Genomic DNA, 13,641 nt, shown 5'->3' with positions numbered 1-13,641 from the left:
TTTAAATGAAAAGTCTTGTAGCAGGAGCCAGACCACTAACTGGCAGTGCTGTAACTTGTGCCCCTCCAGTTAGCTATTTTGTTACTTGTTAGCTATTTTGTTACTTATAGATCATAGTCTAATTATTTAACATTAAAGGGACACTAATTCTGTAGGGCATGTAGCCATATTTATAGTACGTTTTATTAGTTTGCATTCCATCGGGGTAGTGTGGTGATATCATAAATAACAGGAACCTAACCTCCGAGGCTTGTGAAAGGGTTTTCCTAGAGCCAAGTCATTTTTACTTGTCATTTGGTTCGTCGGGAAGGTGGGGAAATACCGTGTGTGCTTGTGCGTTCAGTGCCAGGTCTCTGCATTGGTTAGAGAGAGTTCCAGTGCACAGCTCCAGTTAGGAAAGAACTGTCTTGTGAATGTGATGCGGCCAGATTTATAGCAGCATGGCTCGGAGTGTGTTTGTTGCCTTAGTCAGCTGTGAGAGCTCCCTGCTGGGGCCACTCCTGGCTGATGGAAAAGCAGCAGCTGGGAAGGTGCTGTTTCAGGCTCTTGCTGTTTTAAAAAAAATGAGAGAGCGAGAGGGGGGAAAACTCCACTAAGTCCACAAGCTGGCATTGGAGGGGGAGACGGCAGTCATGTGGTTCTGGCCATCCTACCCTCTGTCACAGTGTGGATGAGAGCTTTTTGCTCTTATCCAATCATGCCTGGAATGCCGCTTGCCACTTGGGTTATTTCTGCTATCTGTCGCTCTTGGTGCCGCAGTGCTAACCGTTTGGCAGATGGGACACTTTTTCTTGGAGTTGGTGTCTTCAGTTTTTGACTTCTGGCAGTGCCGGGGTGTTGTTGCCGCTCGCCCTCTCCCTCCCTGCCCCCTTGGGCACCATGGCCCATCGGCTTCGGTTTCATTTTGGCTCCGGTCGCAGCAACACAGCCCCCGAATCAGAGATCCTAGACCAGGAGAGAGAAGACGACTTTTTCATGGCATTCCACACCCTCCCGCGGAGGAGCGGCCCTCACCCCTTCGCCCACCCCGGAGCGGAAGACGGCGGCGGCCTGCAGGAGGCCGTGGGCGCGCTCAAGCGCAGCACGTCCATGTTCATCCCGCAGCTCCTGAGCGCCGTGGACGCGCGGCCCACCCGCAGCTCGTCCGTGCAGATCTCGCTGCAGCGCAAAGCGGCCGACGGCGCCCCCGACGCGTGCGGGCCGCCGGAGGGCCTGGATGGCGACGCGGGGTTGCTGTCTGGGGGCAGCTGCCGGGACCCCCCAGAGCCCCAGACCCCTGAAAGCTCCCCTCCCAGGGACGCCAGGAGCGCAGGCCCCCAGGTCAATGGCACATGCGGCCGCCGAGCGTGGGGCCCTGTGGCTGCCGATGGCCGTGAAGAGGCCGAGCCTGCTGCCACCCGGGGACCTGAGGGTGGCGGGCTCCGGATCCAGCACCGAGCCTCCAGCGCTGACGTGCACCAGGTGAGGCTGACGCCCTTCGGGGCCGATGGCCAGGGCAGCCCTTCGGGGCCGGAGCCCAGGCGCTGGTCCTTGCAGCACGTTCCGGATGCTTCTGGAAGTTCCGGGAAGCGGTGCTTTGTCTTCCAGTTGCAGCAGCCGCCACCAGGAGCACCGGGGGTTGGTGGTGACTTTAACTTCGGGTTTACAGGCACAAAAGGGGACAGGTTGGTGAGGTACCCCCGCATCCGGCTGGAAAGGAGCACCTCATATCCCACGCAGCCCCGAACGGAGCGCAGCAGCCCCACGGAAGAGCGGGGCCACTCGGGCCCCCCAGAGACGCCACCCCGGGGCTGCAGGGTGGCTCCTGAAATCCACAGGACAAATTCCATGGAAAGGACGCCACAGGGTCAGGGCTGCACATTCAAGATCAGACAAGATCAAAATGCAGGGCAGCAACATTTCAGAATTCTTGTGACTCGGGGGCCAGAGGAAACTCTCCAGAATCCTGAGGAGGGGAACGCTACCAACCCTGGTTCCACGGTGGCCGGAGCCCCGGTAAGTTAGCGTGCGTTTACACAGGACAGCGGGTCAGAAGGAACCGATTCAAGCCCAGAAAGCTTATTCTGCAGCGTAATTAAAATGAACTTTATCCTCCTCCCTCTGGGAGTTTCCTTGCTTGGGGCCAGTGTAACCCAGGTTTGGGGAGCACGATTTTTGTGCTCCCGTGGTTGGGAGAGGTCCAAGAAACTAGTTAGCATTTCAGAAAGTATCTTTCCTTTAAGTCTTCAAAGTCAAGTCACTCAGTTTTGAAAGTCTAAACACAAACGCCCCTTTCTCTTTTGAATAAAATAATTCAAAAAATTTATTACTTTAAATTAATCTGCCAGTGCCCCAACACGATAATGTTGGAAATGCATTTAAAAGCTGCTTGCTAATATGCCTGTGACACTTTTCCTTTAAAAACAATCAGTTCTAATACAGGCAAGAGAATATCGCCAAAAATTTGAGTCTGGTCTTTTAATTAAGTTTATGTAAAATGTGACCAATTCTTTCTAATGGCCTTTTTGCTGTCGAAGGTCGGCCCTTTTTATATTATTTATTGTCTTGTTGTTGTTGTTTTTATTTTTGGTCCCATTACTGAATGAGAGTAGTCACACTTGTAGGACAGTAAAAAATGTGTTTTTGAAGTAGGTTGGCTTATGGGCCAAGGCTAGGTGAAACTGACTGGGGACTTGTTAATGGTCAGATTGCATGGCCCTGCCCACTGAATGCCGCCCACTTGAGTGTCTAAGCGGGGATGCTGTATATAGAATAGAAAGTGCTCTGTCTCCAGCTGTGGAAGCAGATGCCCTAGGACAGATTTGAGCCTTTATTGCTCCTCTGTTCTTGCTTTTTCCCTTTCAGTGAAATGGAGTACAGAAAGACAGCTGCTAACCCCACCAGGCAAATGATGACTCGGCAGCTTTCATAGTTTATAGTGGGACAAAAAGTTTCATCAGTTAGTTTTCTTTTACTAGTAATCACTAGCCATTAAGTGCTTTTTTAGAGAACAAGTCCTTATATTTTGAATTGGATTTTTTTCCCCTTGAACTTCCTGTGATTATAGGATTGAGTGTATGATTATGAAATGTCTAGGGGACTTTGTGTGTGGGTTTTCATTGTGAATTATGATTTTTTTCAAAGTGGATGGCTGAATATTACTGTAGAATTATATCATTTTTTGCTTTTTGTTGAGAAATGTTTTTGGACATCCGAGTAAACTTTATCCCTGTTCCATCATCGTTTTCACCATTCCAAAGGGGTAATCAGATGCTAAATGCAAATGTTATATTTTTCTTGGTGTTAGATAACTGTTTCTTCTTATCTCGTCCATAAGCCTTTTTCTTTCATTATTTCTAAGTGCTTTGTTTTGGTCTGAACCAATATCATTTTTATACAATGGTTCAAATTTCAATAGGATTTTGATATAATAGCTTTTAACTACCCCAAGGAAGTACCATCATGACAGTCATAGGCTTTGTTGAGTGGCACAATTCCATGATGAACTTGGACCAGCTACCACAAGAAAATTGACAAAATGCATTTCCTAAAGTTTTGATAACTATTCGATTATATTACCAGAAATACTTGAATCATTTTTGCAATTAGATATCAAAGACGCATGGATTTATATAAGTAAGGTCTAATCTGGCTTGAAATTGCTAATATACTTAGAAAACAAATGGGCCATACTAGAAATTATGTGTACCATACATACTACATACAAGGGCTATTGTAACTTGCAAGGACTATTAGAGTGGAAAACAGATTTCTCCAAATTTGGAAATTTAAGTTTAAATTGAAGTTCTAAATAAAATAAAGAGCTCTTCTCGGAAGATAAGTTCTGTCTAGCACATGGTAGTTTTCATTTTCATAGGTATATTTTTGTACACATACCTAAATTAGTAAATGGTAAGAAGCTTTCTTTTAAACAAAAACTTTTTTCTTTAAGAAGCAAAAGACAAAACTTGTCACATAACAGGACTGTCTGCTCCATTCAACACTGTGTGTGCGTTTCGTTTGGGCAGGGTGCTAAGTGTAAGCAGCAGCTGCCACGGCCTTATTTATCTTGAGGAAAAACATTCACTTGGGCGTCTCGAGTCTGGCTGCCACCAAGCTTTTTTGATGTTTCAGATGTCTGATGCTTTGGTCAGAAGGGCATTTCATTATTAGTTTACATGAAAAATTAACCAAAATCTATTATAGTCAAGTTTTTGAATCATGTGAAAAATCTTTTTGGGGAAAATCAGGATTCCTTTTATGGGATATTCTCATATTCCGTAATCTATGCCTGAGACCGTATCATAAGGTTAACTTGTTGAGTACTTTTCTCAGTCTCTGCCTCCCAAACGGCCTGTCATGAATAAATCTAAAATGCAACATGACTCCAAAAAATGTTAACCAGCTAGATTCCCAGAAAAAAAATACAGGGGAATGAACCCCTTGTGATGACAGGTTTTCTACTCGGTCTGACGCCCTTAGTAAAATAGAATTGGTTCTTACAGTCATCAGTTATCATCAGTTGCAGTATTTAAGAGGTCTTTGAACTTATCAGTTCAGTTTGTGGCATTTTTCATGGTCATTTAATAAGTAACTTAGTTATTTTCTTAAATTAGTTTTTGAGTTACGTGGTCTGGTTATGAGCTTCTTAACTGCATTAGAGTTATTCCACGGAAGCAGAGTCACTGTTTACCAGCATTTATGACCCCTTTCAACACGGTTTCGTGCATAATAACTGCTAGGCTCTGCATCGTACAAGCTTCAAGAGCCAGTTTTCTAATCCCATAAATGCCATCAAGTGTTTAAGGCCCACTGTGTTTTTAACATTACCCTAGGTACTTAGAACGTTTTATGGACTATCAGTTTCTTGCGGACACAGATTTTGTAATGTAAACAGAGGGCAGAGGGGCCATGGGCAGGGGGGAAAAAGACCCACTAACACCCACTCAGGTTTTCTGATCTCCCTGTGCCCCCCCTAATCGACATGTACCTCACAGAAGTGATTAAAAACTCATTTTATTGAACAACAAAGGAATATCGAAACTTTTTATTTTTGAGGAATTTTAGTTTGACTCTCTTTTAGCAAAGGGCAAATTTACTTTCAGAAAAATTTCGACATTGGTATTACTTGTTGCCTTTTCTCATCCTAAAAAGTAATTCTGTGAATGTATGCATAAACCACCCCTTTATCTGAAAACACAACAACATTGTAACGGATAAGAAAAAAAGCTAGTATTCTTTTTATTGACTTGGTTTCTGAGTGGATTCTATAAAGTTTTTTTTTTCCCTTGGGTATAGTAGTAGCCTCTCTTAATGTGGTCGTATATGAGAATATTCCAGTATTATGGAACGAAATCTCAACTATTTTCACACAGAGACACGTAGGACTTGCAGTGGTGGCTCATTTCTACAGCACTTCACCATTCGAAAAGTGCCTTTTTTTATTTAATGTAGTCTTTACAACTATCCCATTGCAGGAACATCATCTCACTCAGCCTTCCCAACCATCATGTGAAATAGAGCTACTTTATTGTTTCAGATGAAGTTATGTGACACTGTCATTCGGTGTGACAACTAGTATACTGTTTATCACTTTGTTTATATATAATGGGGATTTTAAGACCGTATATCTTTGTGCAATTAAAAAGCTGATGTAGTTAAAAAGCAGTTTAATGCTTCCCGTGATGTGACATTTTTGCTGACTGTTTTGGAGATGGTAACTCCATTTGGCGGCTTGTGGCACTGGCCTAACGGAGAGAAGCGGGTATCGTTGGAGGCCCACAGCCCCAGGCCCGGCAGTTGATCAGCACGTCCTGGGGTAGTTAGATGCCTTTGCTGGGTGTACTTCCTCCTCATGGAAAACGAGGATAAAAATGTCCAGCCCACAGGTTTATGGTGAGGTTTAGATGAGGGCGGCGTATGTGGACGTACCTGACTGATGTTCATGTCGCCTTTTTTCCTTCTAAACCAAGAATCTGTAATATACAGATCTTTCTCTGAGGAAGGTGATTAGGTTAACTGTGAACAGTAAGTTTTTGATCAGCATGGCATTCGACATGGGGCAACGCGAATTTGAGGCGTCCCTGGAAATGTTTAATAACTAGCTTTGCTGTCCTGCCGCTGTCATCTCATCAGTCTCGAATATTAATCCGCTTAATAATCAGCATCACAGAGCCCTAACACTGCTCCGTGATGTCGCAGTTCCTGAAAAGACTGAGCTATGCATTATAGAAAACGACCTTTAATTGTATTTGCTCTGTTGAATTTTGAAACTTTGAAACTTACTTCTCTGGCATTTCAGACACGTTATAATTTTACCATTTCATTTTACTGTGATGTTTCCAGTGGTTGAATTTCCTTTTCTTCATATAGACTGAAACAATCTCATGTTATCTATACAAAATTTCCATATTGTGTGATTTACAAATGAGGGCAGTATTAGGAAATGGGCCTTAATAGACACTGCGTTTCAGAGGGTTTTCATAAATGCCACAGCTGCTTCTCTTGGCTAAGCCTGGAGGCAGAGCCCTCCAGCATTGAAATAAATCTATAATTTTATAATACATGTTAATAAGAAAATTGTTACCTCAACGTGAAGGTTCACAATACCAGAAGAAATTTACTCCATGTCAGAATTATCTTAAAATTTAATAAATGTTGGGGTTCTTTGTAGAGTTGATGGTTTAAAACCACTTGAGGCTAATCTAAATGGTCATCTATTTGCACAACTTGAAATAAGCAGATTTAAAAAAATAATAATGAACTGAAAATTATTACTGCTGAGATAGATTACGTCCCTAAATACATTGACCTTTTTTAGGTCCTAATGATACTACCAAGACATTTGCAGCAATGAGGAAAAAGCAAGAAACTCATGGATGGTGTTGAAACTGTTGATCTAATGCACAAATACCAGATATCTAAGTTTCCTCGGGAAAAGCCAAAAGAGGCTTGGGAAACCCAATCCAGAATTGGCTGGTGATTATTCAGAGGTTTAGTATCCTGTCTGCCATCATTCAGCTCATTTGATTCACACCAGGCAGTGTAATAGTCCTTGCCCTGTTCGAGACGGACTGGACAGCTCGCCTACTGTGTATACCCAGCTTCAGTTTAAAGATTTAAAAGGCTTAACAGGATAGAGTGTTGAAAATATTAGCTAAAATATGTATTGCAAGAGGTCTTTGATTTTCTGGGCAAAAGGAGATTATTGAAAGATTTTTGGAAATAATCTCATCTCGACTCAGGATGCTCCAAGAATGCCTAATGACCTCAGCAGATTTTCCTTCTTGACTCTCTTGTTTATTATTCTTCTATGGCTTACTTGGGCAGTCCGGGAGACAGAAGAATATTAAAGAATAAGTGAATGAAACAGGTGGCCTGACATGAGTGGGCCTCAGAGTAAATCTTTGATGTCTTGCCCGTTTCGTGCTGTCCTAAATTGACACTTTGGTGGTCTGTAGGCATCGCCACATTTTAACAGGAAGTCTAGCTTTCAGGACGGAGGATGGAGTAGATTGAATTGCAAGAAGCCTGCTTTTTATACCCTGGTCATTTTAGAACCATGGACTGTTCCAACACTTTTGAATAAAGTGCTTAATGTGAAAGGAAAGGTAAAATGAAATGAAAGTGTCATAAATTGATCTGGAAAGGGCCCTGTTTTCTCTAGTTTGACTGTTGTTGCTACACTTAGTGTTCAGATACTTTGTATCAGTTCCTTTAAGTGCCTGCCCTGACTGCTTATTCTTTTGAAACCATTTTGTGTTTATTTTAGTGTTAAATATTATGCCCTATACTACTGGGTAAACAGAAAGTGAGAGAATTCCTCCAGGGAGGAAGAGACTAGAGCGTCCCCTGGGAAATCTGCCTTTCGTAGGTCCCTGACATTTACAAGGTCTTCTTTTGTGGCTTAATTTTTATAGATCAGGGTGAGTCAAGTGGCTTTTACTTCCTCCTTGTAATAACTTTGAGGAATTTGCTTTTGACCTGTGATCTTTCATTATATTGTTTTACCTCTTTTTTTTTTTTTGAGGGGGGGAAGGCTAGGGTAGGGACATTACTAGTAGGTGTATTAAGTATTTGATGATTCAAATAGTTTGATAGATTTACAGTTTCTCTTTTGTACGTTCTGTAGTTCAGTCCAGAACTGATAGACTTTTTGTTTTGTTTTATGATAAACTTTTAAAATGTATTTAATGACCCACACGTGACATAACTCATCCATTGAGACTTTTTAAAGCTTCTTAATAAACCATACTTCTTGAGAATCCTTTTTCCTCTCCATATTCTTTAAAAATACATGACTAGGTATTTAACTCTAGAAGGAGAAAAAAAAAAAAAAGCTACTTTGATCCAGATTTTTTTAAATTGAGTTGAGTAGAAAAGTCGAGGTGGAGCGGGAATAATGAAATGTGTGTATCAAGCTCCAGCCAAAAAACCTAGCACTTTGTCAAAGCAGGCAGTGTTTCAGGCTAGTTCTACGGCAGAACTAACAGCTCTTTAACTTCCCTAAGAAATTAGCCTGAGCTGAATACTGCGTGCTAACAGTGTAACTCGGGGGTTCTTTTGTTATCTTTCTCATGAGCACAAATGCCTTAAGCTTAGTATCTGTTCCATATGTACTTACTGATTATGCTTTTTCACTTGAAAAAAGAGATACTAAATTGTAATGTAACTTTGAACATCTTAATGTAGTTTTAATATTTAAGCTGATTTAACCTCATGCTTTAAAAAAAAATCCCAATATAATATTGTTCATATTAGTAGATATTACGGGGATGCCCAGGTGCTACAACAAAGGTAAAAGGAATGAAAATAGTTTTATGTAAACATAATGTTCCCACATGCCTGCCTGCACCCTCGATTGAAATTATATTAGCAAGAGATGCCCCTGTGTTCTGCGGTATGGCATTCATCTCCAGCTGATGTGCGCAGGAGTCACTGTTAAATGTTATATTCCTAAACTTATGGAACTGTGAGTTTCCTTAGGAGTTATGTTGGCCAATTCCTTTCAGTTTAAAGATGAAACTGAGAGCATTAATTTTGCAGTTACAGAGTATATTTTTTTATCTCATATGTGTGAAATAATTATTTTCTCATAATATCGCCTATGAAGCAGTGTACTTCTTGATGTTGGGAATAGCAAAGGTTGGGAAGTCTGGTCTCTAGATCTTTTGGTTCAGCATACAGGATCGCTGAGATGAGGCGTACCCAGTAGAAGCATTAATTCACAGGAGCAGGCACTACTACGCAAATGCTGATGCCCAGCAGAGGCAACGGGTGACAGATTGCTTCCCCATGGGATGGGGCACCTTTGGTCATCATGGACAGGAGTGATGTCCTAAAGGGGAAGATTGAAACTGGATGTGGAAAGATGACCAGGATTTGTCTCAGTGGGTTAGTGGGAGGGGTCTTGTTTGGAAGACTGAAGGTAAAAGTGACTGCCGGTGATGTGGTTGCTATACTTGCCCGGGAATGTCCTTGACTGTGATCAGCAAGATGCAACAAATTGTGTTTTAATGACAGAAGTCATTGAAGAATTTTTGGATGTGGTTATTGGCATGAATATTTAATTCTTTCCCATCAAATATGAAGTTGAATAAATTCCTTCCTTGTCTGCCTGCCTTGCACCGAGCTGGGCCCAGCCGGGGACAAAAGCATACCAGGACAGTTCCTGCCATTGAATGGTGGTAGCAGGAATTAATTAAACAGATGTCTGTCACCTTTTTAATATATTGTAGAACTATAACTTGAACAGAAATGACTGTTAATGTTTATCCGTGCAGTAGAGAATTTATCCTGAAGAAGAAAGAGCAAAAGAAATGAATAGTCTAAGCATTTCTCTGTATGTCTTTCTGTTTGAAATGACATTATAATATCAGAAGACGCTAATCCTTACTCTACATTATGGTATGGGAAATGTTATATTACTTAAGTACAGTACATATTCTTAAACATTTGCGTTGAGATTTAACAACAGATCAAACAAGGAAAATAGTTCACATTTCCATCATTCAAATTAACCTAAACCAAGCATTAAAATAAGTTCAAGATTATCTAAATCTCGGTTATTCAAATAACATCATATACAATGGTTTCACACTATAGAATAAGAAGCAATAAAAAAAGAAGTATCAGATCTGTGAAGGATGATACGTTTCTAACCTTGGAAGCAGAAAAGGAAACTACAAAGAAAAGATAGACAGATTCAGCCATGTGAAAGCATTAAATTTATGAACCATGAAAAAAATTAACTTGAGAAGACAACAGATGTTTTTCTTAGCAATTAGTATGATTTTTCTCATCGTATATCTTTTCAGTGTCTTTGATTTTATTCATATATTTTTGCCAACAGATTTGTATGTATGTCAAAAGTTTCTTCTAGTAAATGCTAGAATGTGTCAAGGTTCCCATCTCCTGATTCTCTGACCTTTGCACTGGGAGGTAGATAAACGTAGGTGAATCACATAAAGGGGTTAACATTACAGACATAAATGTCAGACCCCCAAGTTGCATCACTTTTTTACTAATGTACCTTTTACATTATAAAAACGGTAAATAACTATAATCACAAAATTGGAAGAATTTGTGGTTCAAAATAGTGTATTCAGATAGCTGGTGGTAGTATCCATGGATATGACTGTAGAATGATTTTCATCCATTTAAGTATTTAAAAATGATAAGACAAATTATAGGTGCTAAAATTCTTATGTTTTGAAATATGAGTTAACCCAGAAGAAATTACAAATCTAAGTAAAAGCCTTTATAAAGAGGTTTTTATTTTCTGCTTTTCAAGTAGGTTTGCTTTCCATACCATCACAAAGAGCAGATAGATGGAAAGAAGTTCTTTTAAGGTTAGTGACTACTGTTAAAATAATTAGGCGATTGTGCAGTTATATCTGGGTATAAGCCATTAAACCTTTTGGAAAAGGAATGCTCCTTTAGTCTTTCATTCAATATATTTGTCACTAGACTTTTTAAATTTGAAATTTCTTTTCAGTCGGTACATATATGAAATAGGTGAATTGAGTTTGATATATCATTCCTTTTTGCTTATGAAAACTCTAGTGTCACAAGAATATGCTTCCTGAAGTTCACATAATTAAGCACTTTAGATTGTCCCATTTCTTATTGTTAGGTGTTAATCCCATAAGCTTAGATTGCCACTTGGCGCTTCATTTGCAATCTACAGGAAATTGTCTATATTTCATATTTTAAAATCAAGTAGCCTAAAATTCTGTTTCATTTCTGCTGAAAACCGGTTACCTTAGGAAGTAATGTGCGGTGAAGGTAATATGATGTTAGGAGGTAATGTGATGTGAAGAGTTAAACTACAACTGAGATAATTCCCAAGAGACCGAGACTTCAGTCCCCAGCGGAATCACGGAACAAGTGGAGTGCCTCTCTTGGCAGAGAGATGTTTTACATTACACATAGCTTTTAAACTTGTGAAGGAGGCCTGGAGTTTGGGGGATACAGGAATCTCTGTTCCCAAGGGGCCGATCCTTTTTATTGAGAAAAGGGGCATCACACACAAATGAAAGTTACTGGGCACATAAGGATGGCCCATTTCCTTTAATGGTTTACTACTCTCAGAGAGTTGATCTAGTACAAGAACACTGAGAAAAATTAGGAAACAACAATATTGCCTCATCCAGGGAACCCCAGAAGGGGACCACGTGCATGGATCGAATATGTATTGATCAGGGGACCGTGACACAGCAGAAGTCCTGTGACTCTGGAGCCAAAGGTAGGTGTGACTCATGCACAAGACATCTCGTGAAAAGGGACCTGGAAGGAAACAAAAAATTCACCTTGGAGATTAGAGTACCAGGTTGCCTGCCTAATCTAGAAGAAAAATAGTTTAGGGTCTTTTTTTTTTTTTTTAATTACTAATTAGAGATTTTAGAGGGAAAGTTTTTTGTTTTTTGTTTTTTAAGCAAATGATAGAAGTCGATTGTTACATCACTCGGCCACTTACTGTTACCTTCGCATTGAAGAACAGGCCTGCTTTGAAGAGCTCAAGCAGTGAAATGCAGACTTGCACCCTAACATCTGAATCTTGGTGATAGAAGAGAGAAAATCAGAGGGTTCTAGGTGTGGATGACCTTCATCTCAGTGTTTTTGTTTTGTCAGACTGCTTTGGAGAGAACTGATGCTGAGGTGAAAAAGATGACTCATGGAATTATAACATTTATACTTTTCCAAAACCTCCCTATTTTTTGAAAGTGGAACTTTTTTTGCAGCTGGAACACCTTGAAGGTGTTGGTGCCTGAGCTCGGGCCTGTGCTGCTGGCCCCCTCTACATATTTATTCTTCCAGCTCCTAGGGGCAATCATCGATTTTCTCAGGAGTTAGTCTGACGTTAGTACTTAGACTGTCATACTTAAGTATTTAGACTGTCATTTTCACGTTGCAGCGCCTCGAAAATGGGAAGCTTTTATTCTCCTTAAGCGAGTGATATTTCAAGATGCTTTCTGCTGCCTGTGTCATGCCAGGATGTGGGTGGATTTATTTTTGCAGTTTTGCACCAGGGAGCCTGCTTCTCATTTGCAAATTGCACTTATTATAAGGCATATTGTCCATTGATGAATAATGTGTGGGCCACAGAGCAGATACACAGCTTTTAAAATAGCTCATTTATCCTGCAAGCCTGATTCCCAGAGAAGTTGGCCCCTTCAAAAGTGCTGTCCAGGAGCAGGGTTTTTTGCATCTGTTTTTTCCAGTTTCTGAGGTCATTGTTTTCGCCCTCTGGTTCATCATGTTTCCTTGACAGGCTGAGGACTTGAAAACAGACAGATGCAGGCTCAGTTCCTGGAGAAGACCTGAGGTGGGCAGAGAATTTTTAGTTCACTGCTAAGGAAATAGGTGTTCCTTTGTCTCGGCTACTGCAAATTTCCCTTCTGTGTGGGTCGAGAGGGAAGTACCAGACATCACACTTTTGTACCGAATCCTGCAGGCACCCCAAAGTGGCCACGGCCAGTTCACCCTCGTTTCTTTGAACCTACCCACTAAGACATATACAGAGGCTCTGGGTTGGGAGGAGCTTCTCAGGCCCTCGGGGAGCAGAAAGTTCCATCCGTTTAAGGGACTCCTAGGAACAGCCGTGACTGGGTCACGGGCAGGGTGTGGCACCAAGTGGGTCAGAGCTGCCTCCCTTGGGGTCAGCCTTGTAATCTCAGTGATCTTTTTTCACAGAAACCTCACTTCGAATGGATTTTCCTTTTGAGCACTTTTCTTATTTTGCCTAATATGTTGCAGTCTTCACTCAGTTGGCCAGGTGGCATCTGTTTGAATGCTGGTGTGTGTTGCCAAGGAAAAGGGATGCAGGAAGATTTGGCTGAAGTGGAGATGGGAGGGTGGGGGAGGGAAGGCAAGGGAGGGTGGAGAGTGAGTGGGTAGGTTGTTTTGGGGGTCTGGGCTGGATTAAACAGTGATTATGTATAGAACAGGGTTTAATATTTAAAAAGTCACTGCTTTACAACTCAGAAAATCATCCTGGGTTCATGAAAGTGTTTCCAAGGCTATTGAATGCTGCTTTTTCCATTTCCTACCCTGCATTCAGAATGGTCTTTAAATGGCACAATACAGCAGAATTAAATGGTATTAACCTTCTGTCCAGTGCAAGCCACTGGTCATCAGATTTTTTATTTTATTTTACTGTAT

At 41.2% G+C, this 13,641-nt stretch overlaps 1 protein-coding gene across 9 annotated transcripts in view; it reads left to right on the top strand.

Moving 5' to 3' along the window:
* The window catches only part of NEDD4L (NEDD4 like E3 ubiquitin protein ligase), a 301,007-nt gene that overhangs the window by 167,607 nt on the left and 119,759 nt on the right, over positions 1–13,641 (top strand). For 2 of the 9 annotated variants that reach the window (XM_039840662.1, XM_039840643.1), the window contains exon 1: positions 606–1,995. The exons of 3 other annotated variants lie outside the window; for them this stretch is intronic. In XM_039840662.1, the coding sequence (XP_039696596.1) occupies positions 880–1,995 (1,116 nt within the window). In that variant the 5' untranslated portion in view covers positions 606–879. Of the gene's footprint in view, positions 1–600; positions 1,996–13,641 lie in introns of those variants that run through there. 4 more of the 9 variants (XM_039840635.1, XM_039840652.1, XM_039840681.1 and 1 more) reach the window with 3 other exon arrangements.

The sequence above is a fragment of the Pteropus medius genome, unplaced genomic scaffold, assembly GCF_902729225.1.
Source record: "Pteropus medius unplaced genomic scaffold, Ma_sr-lr_union100, whole genome shotgun sequence".
NCBI classification, from domain to species: Eukaryota; Metazoa; Chordata; class Mammalia; order Chiroptera; family Pteropodidae; genus Pteropus; species Pteropus medius.
This window is presented reverse-complemented; position numbering and strand designations above follow the sequence as displayed.